Below are 16,930 nucleotides of genomic sequence, written 5' to 3' on the forward strand. Positions count from 1 at the left end.
CACGCATCAGGCTCGAAAAGGCACCCAGCAGGCAAGCTTGTTGGGTCGATGCACAATTTACCTAGTATCTATATACTAGTACGAGATGGCGCTAAAGTGGCTACATCGGGTTTGGTAATGAACGGCTGAGAGTAGTACTTGAACAATTCGGATTGTTCCCAGTGTATTCTGTCTACACCTACAACACGACGCCATCACTACGCCACGGCTGCAGTCGCGCAACAGCCGGCACTCCATACAGAAGCGAGTCCCTCTTGTTTGCGGTGTGAAAGACCGCACCATCATCGTCTCGTCCATCCAGGTGGTGGCGGCTAGCATTGCACACACCAGCAAAAGAAGCAGAGCACAAACTCTGGTTCGGAGGGCGAGGCTTCTCGTTGATGTTGCTGCTCCATTCGTCGTGCAAGGTTATCGCGCCACGTTGAAGCCAAAGTGCACTTTGCAGTACTCATCTGTGCGAATTCCAGGATTGCGACGCTGTGATTGGCTCATACCATTGGCATCTCAGCTTTACGATCCACACGAGGCCCGCCGCGCTTCTTCGCCGGACGTTCGCTCGCTTTTTTATAAATCGGAATGTTAAACTTACGCTATCGTGGATGACAATTACAAATGGCTGCCCTCCTTGGTCAAGCGCAAGTGCTGCAGTTGGCAGAGCACCGCAGCATAGTGCCGCATAAAGAACGTCCGCTGGTCGAAATGACCCTTGGTCAGCTTGGCAGTGAGCTGCGCACAAAGCTCCTTGTCAGTTGCCGCATCGACATTGTAGACGGCAGCGAGGTCGCGCAAAGCCACGTCGCCTTGGGATGTGAACGGGTGCCGGATCGTGTAGAACGTCCTGCACCGTGTCATGGACGGTCCAACGCGGTCAGCCACGATCCTAGTCGACTAGCTTCCACCTCTGTCGTTTAAAGCACCGGAGGGTCGTACCACTGCTTGGTGTCGATCGTCCATTGGCGTCCGTCATCAATGTCTTCCCTTGGGCGGTCGGCCTCGTCGTGCAAAATCGTTCGCAGAGCAATCGTCATCCGATCGGGCTCCCGGAACCGGCCGCTAAGGACGTTGTAGCGGACGACGCGCTGGCCCGGGTACGGAATCTCTTCTGGGAGGTACTGGATGTCTTGGCGCTGTGTTTGTGAAAAGGCGTCGACGTCGAGGGGCCCGGCCAAACTCTGGTCGCGGTACGCGCGAGCAAACGTCTTTTCGGCGACCCAGTACCCGGCGGCGACGTCGTCAAGGTCAAATGGCATCAACTCTTGCGTCATGACTTGAATGCAAAGGAGCGGGCATGCCATGTCGTCGCCAAAGGATACGTGCACGTCGAGGCAGTGGCTGGCGTCGGTGGGAAAAGCCACGTGGGCAAGCGCTCTGTCCGTGTTGTGGTAGCCCTGCCGTAGAATCCACTCGTACGCCACTTGGCGCGACGCGTCGTCGCCAGCGAGCAGCTGCGAGTGGCGCCACGTCTCCTCGACAAGGCTCGGTACACGCTAGTGAAGCATATGCGCATGTGAGAAGGCGAGGCGGGCATACCTCGTTGGGCCGCACGACGCGTGCCATCCAGTCTTGGAGCGTCGCAAGCAGCGTCTTGGCATGGGCCACTTGGCGCTTCAGCGATCGGTTTTCACGCACTTGCTCGAGCGTGTCGTCCTGGAGCGCCTTGGCCACGTCGTGCCACGACAGCGTCGCGATGTGCCCCGACCGCTTTGGGATCGCTTCGAGCTCCTGCGTCAGATCGTAGATGTAGTTGCGCAGCGACTGCATCTGCCGCGCACGCTTGGACCGAATGTGCGCCAGGCGCGGGTCCTTCGATGGCCGCAGGCGTGGCGGCGCGCCCTTCGGCTTGGCGATGGCGTCAAGCATGCTGCGCTGCAGTGTGCAATGCGTATGTGTCACAAAGGTCGGAATTGCGGTCAAATGGGTTTAAAATACCGGAATTTCAATGTCAATTTTGCAATTTTAATATAAAATCGCGCGTTGGCCAAGTGGAATCGTTGGAACGCTCTGAAATCTCTTGGGTTTTGTATTCAATAGAATTCGGAAATATTTCAGCATCGTGCCCGATATTCCGGCATTTTTGACTGATACGCTCATGGCTCGGAACAGGGGCAACTCCCTCAAAACCCCGTGGCGCCGTCCCGTGCGTCTTGGGATCGTACCACTCCTTGGGGACGAGTACTGGATTCGGATATGCGCTTTGGTGCTCCTTGCCAGCCACCAGAACCAGAAGACGCTGCATTCATCGAGTAGACTGAGTCTACCAAGTAAAACTGTAGCCGGCTTCATCCATCTGACATCTGGTTGGGATGGGGGCCATCGTACCAGCAACGTCGGCTGCCAGCATCGCCGTGGAGACGGCGCCGCGCAAGGAGGTAGCCGACGCGATGCGGTGGCGGCTGCTGTTGCCCGGCGACAGGCTACCACCCGCGTCCCTTCAATTCACGTATCTGATCGGCTCGGTGCTTTGCGAGGTGGCTCGACAGGCGACGACGGTACCACCGGGCACCGGGTGGTCACTCTGTTTCCTTCTGGGTTGCACCCACGTTGCCTTGGCCGTGATCACGGTGGAGTCAGTTGGCTCTAATCACTCGGCTCTGAGTCCTTCCCGCTCGACAGCTCAACTCGTGGCGTTGGTTGAGCAGTAAAACATGCATTCTATTCATTTTCTACAGTGGCTAGAGCGGTGAGGCGACCGATGACCGACGTTCCACAGTCGGCGCGATCGACGCCAAGATCTCTTCGAACCGTCGCTTGAAGAAGACGCGCTGGTTGACATGCGACTGCTCATATCGCGCTTGCACACCGGCGGCAATGACCTTGGGGTCGTCGCTCAGAATGTTGTAGCAGGCGGCGAGCTCATTGAGCGAGACGTACCCGCCACCTTCGGTGAACGGGTGGTCGATCGTATAGAACGTCCGGCACCGAGTAGTCGTGGGTCCGATGCGGTCTGCGACCCACCACTGCTTGGTGTTGAGCACCCACGTGTTGCGCTCCAGCGGAAACAGCTCGTCTTTCAAGACCGTGCGCAGCGCTACAACCGTGCGGTTCGACTCGCAAAACCGACCGCGCACGACGTTGTAGCGCGTCGTGTGGTGGTGCGAGCTCGAATCTTCCTGCACGAGCTGCACGTCAGAGGCGTCCGAGGGCACGAACAGATCCTGGATCGCGCCTTGGCGGCGGTACGCCTTGACGAACGACCGCTCCGTGCGCTCGAGCGCGTCGGTCACGACCTCGAGCGGGTACTCGAAAATGTCTTGCGCCGTCGCGTTCATGCAAAAGTGCTGCGACTCGTCCCAGGTCACATGCACGTCCATGGAGCTCGTGAGCGTGTGCGGGTACGCGATGTGGGCCATCGCACGCATCGTGTTGTGGTAGACCTGCTGAAGGATCCATGCCGACCCGATGCGGCGACAGGCGGCGTCGCCCGCCATGAGCTGGCCATGTCGCCACGTCTCTTCAATTTGGCTCGGTGGCCGCTACAAGTGCAATGTGAAACGGCCATCTCGTAGAAAGAACGGTACCGTGGGCGGGTGCAGGCTATGGATCCAGCTCTGGAGGACAGTCGAGAGGTGGGCGTAGGCGTCGACTTGGCGCTTGAGCGACCGGTTCTCGCGCACTTGGCCCAGCGTGTCGTCCTTGAGCGCGATCACAACGTCTTCCCACGGCAGCATTGTGAGATGGCCGCGCTTGAGGCGCGCGACCTCGGTCTCCAAGTCGTACACATGGTGGAGGAGCGACTGCAGCTGCTTGGTGCGCTTGGACTTTATGTGTGCAAGGCGTGGGTCCTGCGATGGCTTGATGCGGTCGAGCGGCGAGTGCTGCTCGTGCAGCTTGCGCTTCTTGGTCGAGACGGGCGTCGGCGCCGCACTCGCGACGTGAAGCACCATGCCAAAGCAAAAATAAAGGGTGTCAACCTTGCGAAAACCAGCTGCGACGCCAGCCATTGGCCAACAGTTCGGATAGCTGTGGGACTCCTCCTGCGGACCGCGTTCCAAACTACGTACCAGTCGGTGCCCCGGCCCGGCGCACCGTCGTCATCATTGTCGTCGTCGTGTCTGCGTTCTTGCCAGTTGGCTGCATGACACGCCGACCGCACCGCAGCATCTCGGGTGCGAAATGGCCGATTTTGGGCGACCGCCCGGCCGCGGCTCCACCACGCGTCGCACCTTACTGTACGACCGGTAGATAAAGATGGAGGCGGTGTCGATGTACCGGAAACGAGGACGGCGATGCCTGTCCCGACAGGCACAGTAACGAGCGAGGCAAATGCACAACACACGATTACGTCAACCACTGACCGAGTGTGCCATGTGGGCACCGCGAAAGTTTGCGCTCGTCAGCGGTCTCTGATTTTCAGAGGCAGTGCAACAGCAATGGAGTCGTGGACGGTTCTGCGACTGGTGATAATTTGGGGACGTAGCCGGGGCAGGCACCGTGAGTGGCACCGTGTAGGATTCATCGCCCTGCTCACACATGGATGAACAAAAATGATTGTGAGCTGTGTAGTCGTATCCATGTTAGTTTACAATCACGCCACGACTAGAATTTGCTGACTAAAACCAAGGCTAAAACCGTCCAATACACCATTACACCGACAGACGACGAGCCGACGACGCCACTTGCATCTCGCAAAGCGCTCCTGGACTCGGTGCCTTCATTTTTTGCCGCGCCTTGCGTTGACAGAGATACGCAGGTACCCTCGTATCTTGCACTGAGATGCAGATCGAGTACGAGTACAGTGTAAGTGGCTGCTGGCCTCCACGACGTCGATACTCTCGTGCGTGTTCGAGCGACCGTCGCGCTCGTCGTCGCCGTGTTTCCCAGACACGATGACTCGCACATGCATCGCGCACAGTCGGGCGTTCTTCGACCGCAGAAAAAAAGGTGACGCGCGTGGATTCAGACGAAGAAGTAGCCACGTAGTTGGAGCATTTCGTCCTCTGTAGACAGCAACGAAACGGTCGCCATGGGTGGATAACTCATTCGCATCTTCGTACATATCTTCGTCGACGACGTCTGGTGACCCAGCTGCTCGGTGAGCGCAGACCAGCATCGACGGTTCTCGACGTGACGACGACCGCCGCGATCACACCTCTATCGTCGGTCATTCCAATGACAGAGATGGATCGGTAGCTATGCCGTCCGTGCTGCACGACCTCTGTAACGTTAGTGCTAGTTGTGTTGGCACAAGTTGGCGGGTGTCCCAAGTACCATCGATGCGACGAGCGATTCAATAGTGCGAGCTTGATCACGCTCGCGTCAGCACTGTTTCACAATTCAATGACAAACTTCGACAAAGCGATAGACTAGGTATCGTGGGCGACGCGGCGCAGCGTTGCATCCAAGTGCGCTCGAAAGAACGCGCGCTGGTTGAGCTGGAACCGGCGGTTCGCCTCGCAGAGTCGGTGGAGGCCATCCGGTTGGCGCAAATCAACGTTGAAGCGCGCGCCAAGCCGCTGGAGGGGCACGCGCGTCGCGCCGCGCCAGAGCGAGTCGGCAAAGTAGTACGTCCGGCACCGCGTCGTCGTAGCATCGAGGGCGTCCAGGACGGTCCTACGCAGCTACGTCAACATGTTTGTCCTTTGCATGGTCCGTGTACCATTGGAGCACGGGAGAGCGCCACGTGCGCGGGGCTATTGGGTACGCGTCGTCGTGGCTGATGGTTCGCAGTACGAGGATCGTCCGGGTCGCGCTGGCATTGACGCGCCCCAGAAGCACCGTGTTGGCGATGACCGCATCCCGCGAGAGCGCCATCGCTTCGTGGGTGTAGGAGACGTCGTGCCCGCGAACGCAGAGGTCGCGCGAAGCGTGGCTTCGGGCGTTGTCGGCAGTGCGAAAGACTGCCGTGAACGACCGCTCGGCCTCAAAGACACCGGCGGTCGCAGTCGGTAGTGCGTACGGCAGCAGCATCTGCGTCGTGACGTGGAGCGCAAAGGCATTCGTGTCGCTCGTGGTGTCGCCAAGCGAATAGCCAATGTCGACGTGCTCGGCTCTTGGATCGAGTGGGTAGAATTGCTGGTCCATGACAGCAAACGTCTGCGCGTACTGCTGGCGAATGAGCCACGCAAATGCCATCTCGCGCGACGCTGTTGAGCCGCGAAGGAGATAGGACGCTGCATAAGGCTAGCCACGAGAAGGGTGAGACCAAGACCTCGATTGATATGGTCGTACATCGTCGGACGCCGTGCGGAGGTTGCGGTGCACCCACGTGTGCATGTGCGCGAGGAGCTGGCGCTGGTCCTCAAGGCGCTGCTTGAGCGTCCGGTGATCCGTGACAAGCGATAGAAAGTCGTCCTTGAGCGCGAGGGCCACGTCTTCCCAGGGCAGCTGTGTCGTTTGGCCGCGCCGCAGCGCCCGCAGTGTACACTCGAGGTCGTAGACTTGGCGCTGGAGCTCGCGAATGGCCCGCTTGCGCTCGACCGACATGGGTGCGACCGATGGTAATCACTTGTGTGCTTCGCATCCAATACGCACGTGTTGACGTGCCCGATGACGCCTCGCGACTGAGACGAGGCAAGTCCCACCACGCGTAAAGACAGAGTCGTCGGACGGGCATCGAAGCACCAGTCGTCACGCGCTTTGCGTTGCAGGACCAGGTCGTGACGGAGGCTCATGTCAACACCCCATGGCCCGACGTATCCCACTAACGTTAGGAACCAACCGTGTTCATCTCATCAACCAGCCTGCACCAATCGTCGTCGTCGCGCGGTGGACGGCACTCTCGCGCTGTGCAATGCGAGCGAACCGGGTGCGATAGTCCAACGCAAGTGCGGTGCCGCCAACAGACATGCCGCCGCCATGCTGACCCACGGTGACAGCGCGGCAGGACGCGGCACAACGCATGGGCTAGCCACAGTGCGTCACTGGTCACGGCGCACCGTTGTCGTGAGGCCGTGCGGCGGCACGCCGACGCGCAGGGTGGGTACTGTCGCTTTGCTCCACCGCGGTGCCAGTTGTCGCGTCAAAGAGCAGGGCCGTCAATCCACCGCAGCAGCGTCGCCTAGTACCGTACAGTACCCTCTGTTGAGCTCACGCTGTGTGACCCCCGTTGGGCTGTAGTTGGGACAACTGGTCCACGCATCGATCCTCGCCACCCGCAATACAAAACACCATCGTACAAGCGCGAGTGAACATTGGTGGCATAAGTTTACGCTGTGGCAAGACGCAGCGACGGGTTGCGTGGGGTCGTCCATAACGATCGAAGGTTCGATCCTTGCAAAGCGTCGACATTTCCATGCTATTATTGAATTTAGGAGTTTGCAAACGACGACGACCTCCTCAAAGTGGCCAGAACGCGGTGAACGTGGTCCCGGAAAAAGGCGCGTTGGTGCGTGTGCAGCTCGTGGAAGAAGTGTCGGAGGCCAGTGATGCGCGCGGCGTCGGTCTCGGCCGGCGGCACGTTGCAGCAGGCCGCGAGTGCTTCAAGCGAGACGTAGCCCTCGGCTGTGCACGGGTGGTGCATCGTATAGTACGTTCGACAGCGCGTGCCCATCGGCGTCGCTACCAGAAGGACCCTACCCTCCAATAAGTACACAGGTTGTCCAGTCGAAAAGCGACTACCATTGCGACGACTCGACCGACCACGCAGTGGCCGCGACGGGAAATGCGTCGTCTTGCAGGATCGAGCGCGCCACCACAATGCTGTGGCCGTCGCCGACGTTGTCGAATCGGCCAAAGAGGTAGTTCATCTTGAGCTCTTGGTCGTTGCTGCCGGCCTCTTCTTGCTGGTATCGCACCCAGTCCCGCGCGCGCACGGGCAGCGCCAAGCGCGACGGCTGCCGCTGCCGGAGCTGCCGGTACACGTCGTTGAAGGTTTCTTCCGCATACCAAATGCTGTCGGTTGTATCGAGGAGCGACGCGCGCACGAAGAATTCGTGGGCGACATGCGTCGTAAAGACTCCGTCGTCGCTCACGCGCACGTCAACGTCGAGGTACTCGAGGTCACCACCGCTTCGGGACGGGAACGGCCGCTGCTGCATGGCGCGGTCTGTGTTGAAGCGGAGCTGGTTGAGGATCCACGCGTACGCTGTCTCGCGCGCCGTAGCGTCGCCCGCCCCGAGGTGCGAGTGGCGCCACGTCTCCCGAAAGTCGAGGCTCTACCAAAGTTCATGATAGCGATAGCGCGACCATTGAGCGTACTACCTTGGGCGGGCGTAGCGTGAGCACGAGCGACTGCAAGTAGGTTGTGAGCGCTTCCACGTGGCGGAGCTCCTTCTTGAGGCGGCGGTTCTCCGCGACCCCCTGCAGCATGTCGTCCTGGAGCGCCCCAGCGACGTCCGCCCACGGCAGCGGCGCAATGCGGGCCCGACCCAGACGAACCCGCGTCGACTCGAGCGCATGGATGTGGGCGCGCAGCGCGAGGACGACCTGGGACCGGCGCCGCTTGACGCGCTTGGTCGGTGCTCGGGTCGACATGTTCAATAAGAGCTGGTTGTGCGACATGTGGTAGGGCCCACCCTGGGGTCCCACCCCAGCCCATGGGCCCCTTTGTCCCAAAAACCCAATCGGCCAGATCCACTCAAAATTTGGCTCGTCTTCAACGAGCGGCAAGTGTTGGCGCGCGGTCGTAAGAGGTTGTCGTGACGCTGCCAGCGTGATCACGAGACACACCATGGGCTATACTCAGTCGTGGGCTACAGTACCCTAAGTGCAGTTGCCTCTCGCGTCCTACTTAGAGTAAACAGGAATAGTCGGCACCTCTCCCGGCTATATAGCGCTGGAGACAGCGTCCCTCTCACCCCGAAGGAGTCGAGTATGGTAGACACTCGTTGTCAGCGACCGAGTCAGACACTCTACCAAGTGGACTGACCGAAGGGACTGTCGCCGCAAAAATTACTCTACGCTCCAAACGGCGTGCACGGCGCTCGTCGTCGTTGAGAGGTGACGCCAACGGTGTCGGTATCAGCACACAACAGATACTGTACACAAATGCCAATGTTCGTGGGGTGAGGTTTAAGTTAATGGCCGCTCGTAGCCCTGGCGGCAGTACACGCGATCGCATTCACAAGGTGCGTCATGAAGAACGCGCGCTGCGTCGTGTGGAGGTTCCGCAGTCGGGTCGTGATTTGCGCCTTGACCGTGTCCGCGTTCGGGTTCAATGGGATGAGCGAGCAGGTCGCATAGTCGGCCAGCGAGACGTACCCGCTCGCGGTGCTCGGGTGGTCGACCGTGTAGTACGTGCGCACGCGCGTCGTGTGGTCGTTTAGGCGCTCGGCGACGACCCACTGCTTCGTGTCGACGTTCCACGTGCTCGCACCTTGGCTCGGGTACACGTCGTCGTGCAGCACCGTGCGCAGCACCATCGTCGTGCGCTCTTCGTTGTCGTGGAAGCGGCCCATGAGCACGTTATCGCTGATCTTTTGGTCGGTGCTACCGAGATCTTCGCGTATATAGAGCACGTCGGCGTCCGCGGCCAAGTACTTGCACGCGCCCTTATTGTGAAAGTCGCGGTTGGCGGCAAACGCCTGTGTGAACGTCTGCTCTGCTGCCCAGTAGCCGCGCGCGACATCGGGTAGCGCGTACGGCAGGATCATTTGGGTGGCGACGCCGACGCTGAAGCGGTCGTCGTCGTCGCAATGCACCGCCACGTCAATGAACGGCGCGGGATCGTTGATCGGGTAGACAGCGTTGGCCATTGCGGCCGGCGTGTGGTAGTATACTTGGTGGAGCACCCAGTCGTAGGCGGCTTGACGGAACGTCTCGTCGCCCGCGAGCAAGTGCGAGTGGCGCCAGTTCTCGCGCGCGCCGAGCGTCCGCGTTGGCTGCCACGACTGGACCCACTGCTGGAGCAGCGGCAGGAGCCGCTTATTGCGCGCGATGGCCTGCTTGAGCGACCGGTTGTCGCGGACCTTGTCGAGCATGTCGTCTTTGAGCGCTTGTGCGACGTCTTCCCATGGCAGCTGTGTCGATGCACGCGTGCGCTTCTGGCGCAGGACTTGCTCCAGCGCATACGCGTCGTGGCGCAGCTTATTGACGAGCTCGGACGTCTTGAGCCGCTTCCGGGGCTGCATGGTTCAAAAGTGCAAATTGGCAGGGAGTAATCCGGATGCATTCGTTTTCAGAGGTTTGCAACAAGCTGACGCTACATGACCACTCTGCACGACCACTCCAGTACGCCGGCCAGTACGCTTACCCTCGTAGGTATGATAGACAATAATGGCAATTGCCTGTGCAAAGACCACACGACACCCGCAACAACATTGATGGATGTAGCGACCTCGTGTCGTGAACGTTGTCGCCGTCGCCATCTCTGCAAACTGCCGACGCAGCGTCGTAGTGGGACGTCGCGCGAGGCGGCTGGAAACATCATCCAATAATACGAAGATCACGGGCCGAGGCGCACGGTTGACTAGATCCGGACGCTGGAAGGGACAACGAATGCAGTCTGTGTGGCGTGATCAGCTCGCACGCGGATACGAAGACAGTAGACTGCTCGCATCGCGGTGCTTTGGTTTGTCTATCGACTGGATGCGAGTAACTTGGCTACGTGCAGGCTATTGTAGTCGCTGATGAGCGCATGCAGCGGCTTGTTCAACTCCACGTGATATTAAGTTTGAGAGGTTTGCTAGTTACGTCGACGCGCGAGGACGCGGCGCAAATGGGCCTCGAAACGGCGGCGCTGGTCGCGTTGCTGGCTCGTAAATTTGACTTGTAGCTGGCGCGCAGCGTCGTCGTCCGAGGTAGAATGAACTTTAACGCACTGGGCAAACGCCTGAATCGGCACAAACCCTGCGCGCGTGCACGGGTGCAGCAGCCGGTAGTAGGTCCGCAACCGCGTCCACGTGGCGTCCACACGTTGGGCGACGACCCTAGCCGCAAACGACCGTTCGATTATACGATTCAACAACTAAAGAGCGCACCACTGGCGTGTGTCGACGGTCCACGCGTCGTCACGGATAGGGTACGCCGCATCGTGCAAGACCGAGCGCATGACAATCACAACCTTGTCGTTGCCTTCGTAAAACCGTCCGTAGAGCGTCCGATCCAATATGGTTTGGTCCGCGGGGCCCATGTCTTCTTGCGCGTACGCGAGGTCGGGCGTCGTGTCCAGCGACTCAAAGTGCGTGTCGACGCCGTGGTCGACCTGCACAAACGACGCGTCTGCGAGCCAAACGCCGTGCGAGACTTCGTCCAGCGAGTAGGGCAGCAGGAGCTGCGTCATGCCGTGGATCTCGAGCACATACGACGGCGTCACGACCACCTCAATCTCGACCACGCCCGTGTTCGTAGCAGGAAAGGTAAACCGGTGCATCTCGCGCGCTGTGTGGGCGTACACTTGGTGAATGATCCATTGGCAGCCAATGCGCCGAGCGCGCTCGTCGCCGGCAAACAGCGTTGCGTCCCGCCACGACTCGGCAAACGCATTCAGTGGTGTCTACGAAAAAGTGCCAACGCTATGTCGATGGCGAATGAACGCTGTACGTGGAGTTGCCAGCTGTTGACCCATGCCGCGAGCGCCTTGCAGATGCGGTCGTTGGCTTGAAGCTGCCGGCGCAGTGCAGTGGTTTCGTTGCGCTGGTCCGCGACAGCGTCGGCGAGCGCGGTGGCCACCTCGGCCCACGGCAGCAACGAGGTGGGCCGGCGGCCATGGTGCGTAGCGAGGCGCTGCTCGAGGTCGGCAACAAATCGCCGAAGCGCGCGGACTTCGCGCACGCGCTTGCACTTGATATGACTCTCGTCGCCCGGTCGCGGCGCAAGGTACGGCCGGCGGTGCGGGCAGTCCATCGCAGTGTGTTTTCAGACGCGACACCGTTTTGGGACAAAATGAGGTCCATGGATTCCTCTTTTTGTCACGATAACGCAGGCAACTGGTTGCACTTTGGCACAGCGCGTAATGGTAGACTCCACTTGTGCACAAACTGTCGATGGCCACACGACAAGGCGCTCGGGGATTGTACCGGCATGCAAGGACGTTCGGTTGATCTATAACCTGCGCGCTAACCGAGCTCGCGTTCCGCCCACTGGACACGATCGTTTGTATCCAGCAGCACCGACGCGACACTCGTTGGAAATACCTGGCTGCCCGCGACGACACGGCAGCGTATTTGACTCAACATTTCCGTGCGCTGCGTTCTGGCATTGATTGATTGATGGCTAGTGGCTTCGAGGATGACGCAAGCACGAACTGCACGCATTTATGAAGCGCAGCCCGAGCAATCCGAGAACTTTGCAGCTCAACTCGAGACACGAGCAGAATCGAGTTCAACAAAATAGCGTTAGTTGAAATATTTCACCACTTGGGATGCGAGGACGACACCACGAGCAAAGAAGTTGAGCATAAAAACACACTTTCCTGGAGCACTTCGAGCTTTGGAGCGAGTGGGTAGGACGGTTGTGAGTCGATCGCAAGTACTGGTACCCTGGCTAATACCAAAGCGTGCGAAGCGCTCGTCAACTAATCGTTGGTTTTATGAACCTGCGCTAAATGGAGCCGCGACTGTAACTCACTCGCTACAGCCATCATGGCCGAGCCGCAGCCGGCACCACTCGTGTGTCCTTTCTACAACTCTACCTACTTCCTACCGCGTCGTTGAGAGACTCGATGTCGCATGAGATGCATCGCGCTTGTGACGACAAACCGTGTGCGCTAGCGCTGCTCTTCGCGGTTTGGCCAAGATCGTCCGACGTCGTTTCCAAACGAGCCAATCACAAGCGCGTATGGTCCGTCCAGCTGGTTTCGGATGCACCGGTCGCTGGCTCTCAGTCTCCAAATCTCAGAATCACGCGCGCATGCTCTCGACCATCTCGCAGCTGCACGCGGCGCAGGCGTGGCGCGAGGGCTACACGGACGAGACGATCGACCACGTCAAGTCCAAGCGCGTCCACGAGCTTCATCAACTCAAGCGCTACATCCACGAGCTCGAGGCAACCGTCGTCCGCATCAAGCGCCAAAAGACGTCGGTGCTGCCATGGGAAGACGTCGCCAAGGCACTCGCCGACGACACGCTCGACCGTGTCCAGTGCAACATGCGGCTTCGTGGCGAGTGTGACTACAACCGGCGCGTGTGCCAATTTCTGAAAGATTGGGTCGACTCGATGGTTCCGCCGCCGGTGCGTCGTGTCACTGCACAAGTCTTTACAACAGCCAAATCTTCTGTAGCTCACGCCGGGGCTAACCAAAGATACGTGGCGCCACGCGACCATCTTTGCCGGTGACGTTGCGACGCGCCAAGTTGGCTATACGTGGTTGACGCGCCAGGTGTACGCCAACACGGACCGCGCGTTGGCCCGGCTAACGTTCCCAGAAGACGCGCCGGATGCGCTGCATGTCGACGTTGACCACCGCGACGTCGACGATACAATTCACATTGAGATCCACCAGCAAACCATTTGGCCCTTTGCGTACGATGATGTCGTGGCAGCGTGTGCTATCGCCAACAAGACATTTGTTCAAACAGTACAAGCGCGCAGCGATTGCGTCGAGGCGCTGACGCCGGTCGATGACGACATTACGTACGTCCAAGAAGAGATGGGTCATCCAGATCGGCAAGCGATCTTTGGTAACGTCCTCTACGGCACGTTTGCAGCCAACGCACGGCGCGCGATCATGGTCAAACGCTCGATTATCAAAGATGAAGCCCACCCGATTGCAAGCTCGGTCTGGACCCTCGACTCGAAAGGCTGGTACGTCACGGAAATACAAAAAAAAGAATCAAAAAGCGTGGTAGGCTCGTCGTCGAACCCCTGCCCGATGGACGCAGCCGCGTGCGCATGCTCGATGTCGTGGGCCACCCATGCTCGGCCCGCGGGTTTGTGCCGATTCTAGACCTTGCAGCCATGCTGCAGTTGAGGCCGCGCAACGTGGACGATGCCGTGCGTCTCATGCGCCAACGCTTTGTCATGGGCCAGGCCCACCAAGCCAAGCAGTTCAAGAACCTTGTCCAGACGCTGCTCGTGGAGCGGCTACGCCAACGACCAGATTCGGCCGAGCATATTATTTAATAGAGTCGTTGGGATGAACATGATGATAGGCTATTCTCGTAGATTTCTAGTCGTCGTAGATTCCTAGTGTACACTTACACTTATACGTGCGTTCAATATTCGCGGCCTGTCTACGCAAAAGGCAATCGAACCATTTGAAATCTCAGCCCTGGTTCGACTACAACTTGTGTTTGCACTTTGGCTTTGCACGGGCGCTAGCCACTCGTTCGTAACGAGTTTGGTGAGTCGGACGACCCCTCGCGTGATGATCAACCGACTTCGATTTGGTTGCCACAGTGGCCAGCACCACATCGAGTTCGCAGCGGCGTCAGTCAAGGCAATATGTTAGCAGTTTGCTGCACGTACACTCGCAAAGCGGATTTGCAAACTCTTTTATCTGGGACGAGTGAACTCAGCTTCCAATCGGGATCGCCCAGATCCTAAATTTTATCTCTCAAGTGCAATGTAACAGAGCTGGTCCAACGGCGTTTTCTCGATGGCTCTTGACACTGCAGCAGCCAACTGTGTCGCGACGCAAGACGCCATCGACCATGACGAGCGCCAAGGCGAAAATCCGCCAAGAGCTCTCTGCGTACGAAGAAGCCGTGGAGATGCTTCGCCAATCGACAAACTACATTTACCAGAGCGCGCTCGCGTGGCACTTGCAGCCGCAGCTCGCCCTCGACGGCGTCAACGGCGCTCTCTCGTGGCCAATGGCGCCCCGCCAAAGCCAGCAGCTTGCAGAACGGTACGCGCACCACTGCATCCTTCCAGCAACGTGCGTTCGCATCATCAACAAGGCCGCTTGGACATTGCTTCTCCACACGAGCTTGTTGCCTGCTGTTCAGAAGGCACTTGGTGTCACCCGCATCCAAGTCGGGGCTATCTACTCCCATCTTTGCGTCGATGCGCACGGGTCGTCGGCGAGTCTGACACCGCGATCGAACATTGCCAAGGCATTTGGGACGCTCCTCGTCACGCTGCCGGCATCGGAAGAAGGCGGCGAGATCACGGTTGCTCGTGGCGGGCACTCGGCAACACAGTGCCCATCGCCATTGACGGCCCAAGTCTTGGCCACGTTCTTGGATGCACGAATCACGTCGGCGCCTATCTCGTCAGGTCGTCGTACTGTGCTCGTCTACGCGCTGGTGGCTGTCGATGGCGGTAGCGTCGATGTGCCGCCAACCCGCGACGCCGCCCTCGCTGCCTGGACGGCGATCGCCGAGCGCCCGCCGCTCAGAATGCAGCGCATTGGCATGCGCATCAAGAACTGCAAGCAGTGCTGCCTATCTTTTTCGGACCTTGTGCCACAGGACGCTACGCTAGTCGACGCGCTCTTGGCGACGGGCCGCTTTGACGTGGCGCTTGTCCAGCTCAAGACACGCGTCTTTTCCTTTGGCGACGAAAACGTCGGCGAGGAGGGGCATACCATTGGAACAGCCTCGCTGCACCCTGCGTGCTCGATGCCCTGTGACGTCGCCGTCACAGGCCATTCGATCGACGCCTTTGTCGGCGCCCAATGGCGTGGGGTCATTTGTTGCGCTCTAGTGTTTTGGCCCACGTCGCTTCGCACGAGCTTTGTGGGCCTCGACCGCGCGCTGCGTCTCGCACACGGCGCGATCACCGAGACAAGTGAAGGCACTGGTCGCCTTGGCCTGAGCGTACGTGACGTTGTTTGCGGTACCGTGGCCACCTTTGCAAGGACGAGCCCACCGTCTTGTACGATGAGCGTGGCGCACCTTGTCATTCAGAGCCGTGACGTCAACCTCATGGACCGCTTTCTTCGCGACGTGATGCCGGTGACCATGACGCTGGTCGGCATGGCCACCAACGTCCATGCGAGCTTGCGCGCGTTCGGCTGGACGGCAATCTTTCCTGCGCTCGAAGCCTTTTTGAAGCGCTGGCTGACGGCACGGGAAGCGAGCGACGTGAGTCGTCTCATTACGAGTCTGGCGGGCATCTTCACTGGTGGTACCGCGCTGTGCCCGCCGCTGCGACAGCCGTTTGTGGCCGAGTTTGTCAAAATGTGCTGGCAGCATTTGCTCTCGACGGCTACCCCGCCCATGCAGCACTGGATCCTCGTGGACGCGTACTTCAGAGACGAGGCGCCGCAGCTCGTGCACAACCATTGGCTCGACACGCGGCTTCCGCCCGTGCTGATTGGCAAGGTCGATGGCTTTCTGTACGGACGCTCCTTTGCATCGGCGCTTGCACGCAAGCACATGTCCGCGTCCCAGCAACTCCAACACCTGCCCAGTGGACTCGCCCAGGCGATTGCATGCCACCCGACGCTTCCCCGGCAACGGTACCTTGACGTGCTGGCGACCTCTATCGACCAACTCTTGCGCACACGCGCCGTACGGGAGAACCTACAAGCTATGCCGGCGTCGTCCAGTGATATTGGCCACATTGTGGGTGCTATGCACTTTCTGGGCTGCGTCAATGCGGCACTGCTGACTGCGTGTCAAGTGATGAGCAGCCCCGAGCGCGTCGTTGCTGGTCTTTTGCTGTTTCTACAGCTGTCAGTGCCACCCGTGCCACCCTCGGTTCAGTCGACCATTGCGGACTTTGTCAAGTCGGCGACACCGACGTTCACATATACCGATCACACGCAGCACTCGGTTGTCCTCAGTAGCATCGTCGACGTGATCGAGGTGCTCACGCTTACCACGCCTCGCGAGGCGCTGCCGTTTGTGACTTCTTGGCGGGCAGCACTGCCAGCGACATTGGACGCGACCCGCTCGTGCCTCTACCCCGTCATCGAGATGCTCTACCGCCGGTTTCAAAGCAAGGACCTCGACCTTGTCGTGCACCTGGCGGGTCCGTGCTTGGCAGCGTTGCTACAAGGCGGCGCGCTAACCCCGGTGCCCGTCTTGAACGATTTTGTCTTGACGGCCATTGACGTTGACGCGGACCACTGTGACGAGTGTGCCGCGTTTGATGATTTTCTGCTCGATGGACACTGCATTGAGTTTCGGTGCGCGAACGACGGCCCGTGCGAAGCACTCGACGA

General features: G+C 59.5%; 8 protein-coding genes across 8 annotated transcripts; 2 read left to right on the forward strand and 6 right to left on the reverse strand.

Moving 5' to 3' along the window:
- Positions 1–490: 490 nt before the first annotated feature.
- SDRG_16475 (hypothetical protein) lies at positions 491–1,891 on the reverse strand. The gene is made up of 3 exons (XM_008622689.1): positions 1,531–1,891; positions 931–1,487; positions 491–880 (listed from the first exon to the last, which is right to left on the reverse strand). Exons 1-3 carry the CDS (start codon positions 1,858–1,860, stop codon positions 607–609), a joined length of 1,161 nt encoding a protein of 386 aa, XP_008620911.1. The 5' UTR covers positions 1,861–1,891; the 3' UTR covers positions 491–606.
- A 736-nt stretch (positions 1,892–2,627) lies between these two features.
- On the reverse strand, positions 2,628–3,885 carry SDRG_16476 (hypothetical protein; the record flags this gene model as incomplete). The annotated part of the gene is made up of 2 exons (XM_008622690.1): positions 2,628–3,473; positions 3,519–3,885. Coding segments are annotated over 2 exons (1,168 nt in total), but the record flags the coding sequence as incomplete, so codon positions are not given.
- Positions 3,886–5,219: 1,334 nt separating this feature from the next.
- On the reverse strand, positions 5,220–6,423 carry SDRG_16477 (hypothetical protein; the record flags this gene model as incomplete). The annotated part of the gene is made up of 3 exons (XM_008622691.1): positions 5,220–5,550; positions 5,597–6,120; positions 6,169–6,423. The coding sequence occupies 3 exons, from the start codon at positions 6,421–6,423 to the stop codon at positions 5,304–5,306; spliced, it is 1,026 nt and encodes a 341-aa protein (XP_008620913.1). The 3' UTR covers positions 5,220–5,303.
- A 785-nt stretch (positions 6,424–7,208) lies between these two features.
- SDRG_16478 (hypothetical protein) lies at positions 7,209–8,439 on the reverse strand (the record flags this gene model as incomplete). The annotated part of the gene is made up of 3 exons (XM_008622692.1): positions 7,209–7,511; positions 7,558–8,093; positions 8,140–8,439. The coding sequence occupies 3 exons, from the start codon at positions 8,437–8,439 to the stop codon at positions 7,247–7,249; spliced, it is 1,101 nt and encodes a 366-aa protein (XP_008620914.1). The 3' UTR covers positions 7,209–7,246.
- Positions 8,440–8,913: 474 nt separating this feature from the next.
- Positions 8,914–10,007, reverse strand: SDRG_16479 (hypothetical protein; the record flags this gene model as incomplete). Its single annotated transcript, XM_008622693.1, has 1 exon — positions 8,914–10,007. One exon carries the CDS (start codon positions 10,005–10,007, stop codon positions 8,955–8,957), a length of 1,053 nt encoding a protein of 350 aa, XP_008620915.1. The 3' UTR covers positions 8,914–8,954.
- Positions 10,008–10,521: 514 nt separating this feature from the next.
- SDRG_16480 (hypothetical protein) lies at positions 10,522–11,721 on the reverse strand (the record flags this gene model as incomplete). Its single annotated transcript, XM_008622694.1, has 3 exons — positions 10,522–10,805; positions 10,857–11,371; positions 11,419–11,721. The coding sequence occupies 3 exons, from the start codon at positions 11,719–11,721 to the stop codon at positions 10,562–10,564; spliced, it is 1,062 nt and encodes a 353-aa protein (XP_008620916.1). The 3' UTR covers positions 10,522–10,561.
- Positions 11,722–12,709: 988 nt separating this feature from the next.
- Positions 12,710–13,961, forward strand: SDRG_16481 (hypothetical protein). The gene is made up of 3 exons (XM_008622695.1): positions 12,710–13,047; positions 13,097–13,620; positions 13,665–13,961. The coding sequence occupies exons 1-3, from the start codon at positions 12,727–12,729 to the stop codon at positions 13,936–13,938; spliced, it is 1,119 nt and encodes a 372-aa protein (XP_008620917.1). The 5' UTR covers positions 12,710–12,726; the 3' UTR covers positions 13,939–13,961.
- Positions 13,962–14,468: 507 nt separating this feature from the next.
- SDRG_16482 (hypothetical protein) lies at positions 14,469–16,776 on the forward strand (the record flags this gene model as incomplete). Its single annotated transcript, XM_008622696.1, has 2 exons — positions 14,469–16,724; positions 16,753–16,776. The coding sequence occupies 2 exons, from the start codon at positions 14,469–14,471 to the stop codon at positions 16,774–16,776; spliced, it is 2,280 nt and encodes a 759-aa protein (XP_008620918.1).
- Between the last annotated feature and the right edge of the window lie 154 nt (positions 16,777–16,930).

Source organism: Saprolegnia diclina (assembly GCF_000281045.1).
Source record: "Saprolegnia diclina VS20 unplaced genomic scaffold supercont1.131, whole genome shotgun sequence".
Taxonomy (NCBI): Eukaryota; Oomycota; class Saprolegniomycetes; order Saprolegniales; family Saprolegniaceae; genus Saprolegnia; species Saprolegnia diclina.

Coding starts and splice junctions, on each gene's coding strand:
- SDRG_16475 (XM_008622689.1), bottom strand. CDS start 1,860: ATGCTTGACGCCATCGCCAAGCCGAAGGGCGCGCCGCCACGCCTGCGG. Junction 1,488..1,530: donor GCGTCGTGCGGCCCAACGAG/GTATGCCCGCCT, acceptor ATGCTTCACTAG/CGTGTACCGAGCCTTGTCGA. Junction 881..930: donor ACGATCGACACCAAGCAGTG/GTACGACCCTCC, acceptor CTAGTCGACTAG/GATCGTGGCTGACCGCGTTG.
- SDRG_16481 (XM_008622695.1), top strand. CDS start 12,727: ATGCTCTCGACCATCTCGCAGCTGCACGCGGCGCAGGCGTGGCGCGAG. Junction 13,048..13,096: donor ACTCGATGGTTCCGCCGCCG/GTGCGTCGTGTC, acceptor AATCTTCTGTAG/CTCACGCCGGGGCTAACCAA. Junction 13,621..13,664: donor ACCCTCGACTCGAAAGGCTG/GTACGTCACGGA, acceptor AAAGCGTGGTAG/GCTCGTCGTCGAACCCCTGC.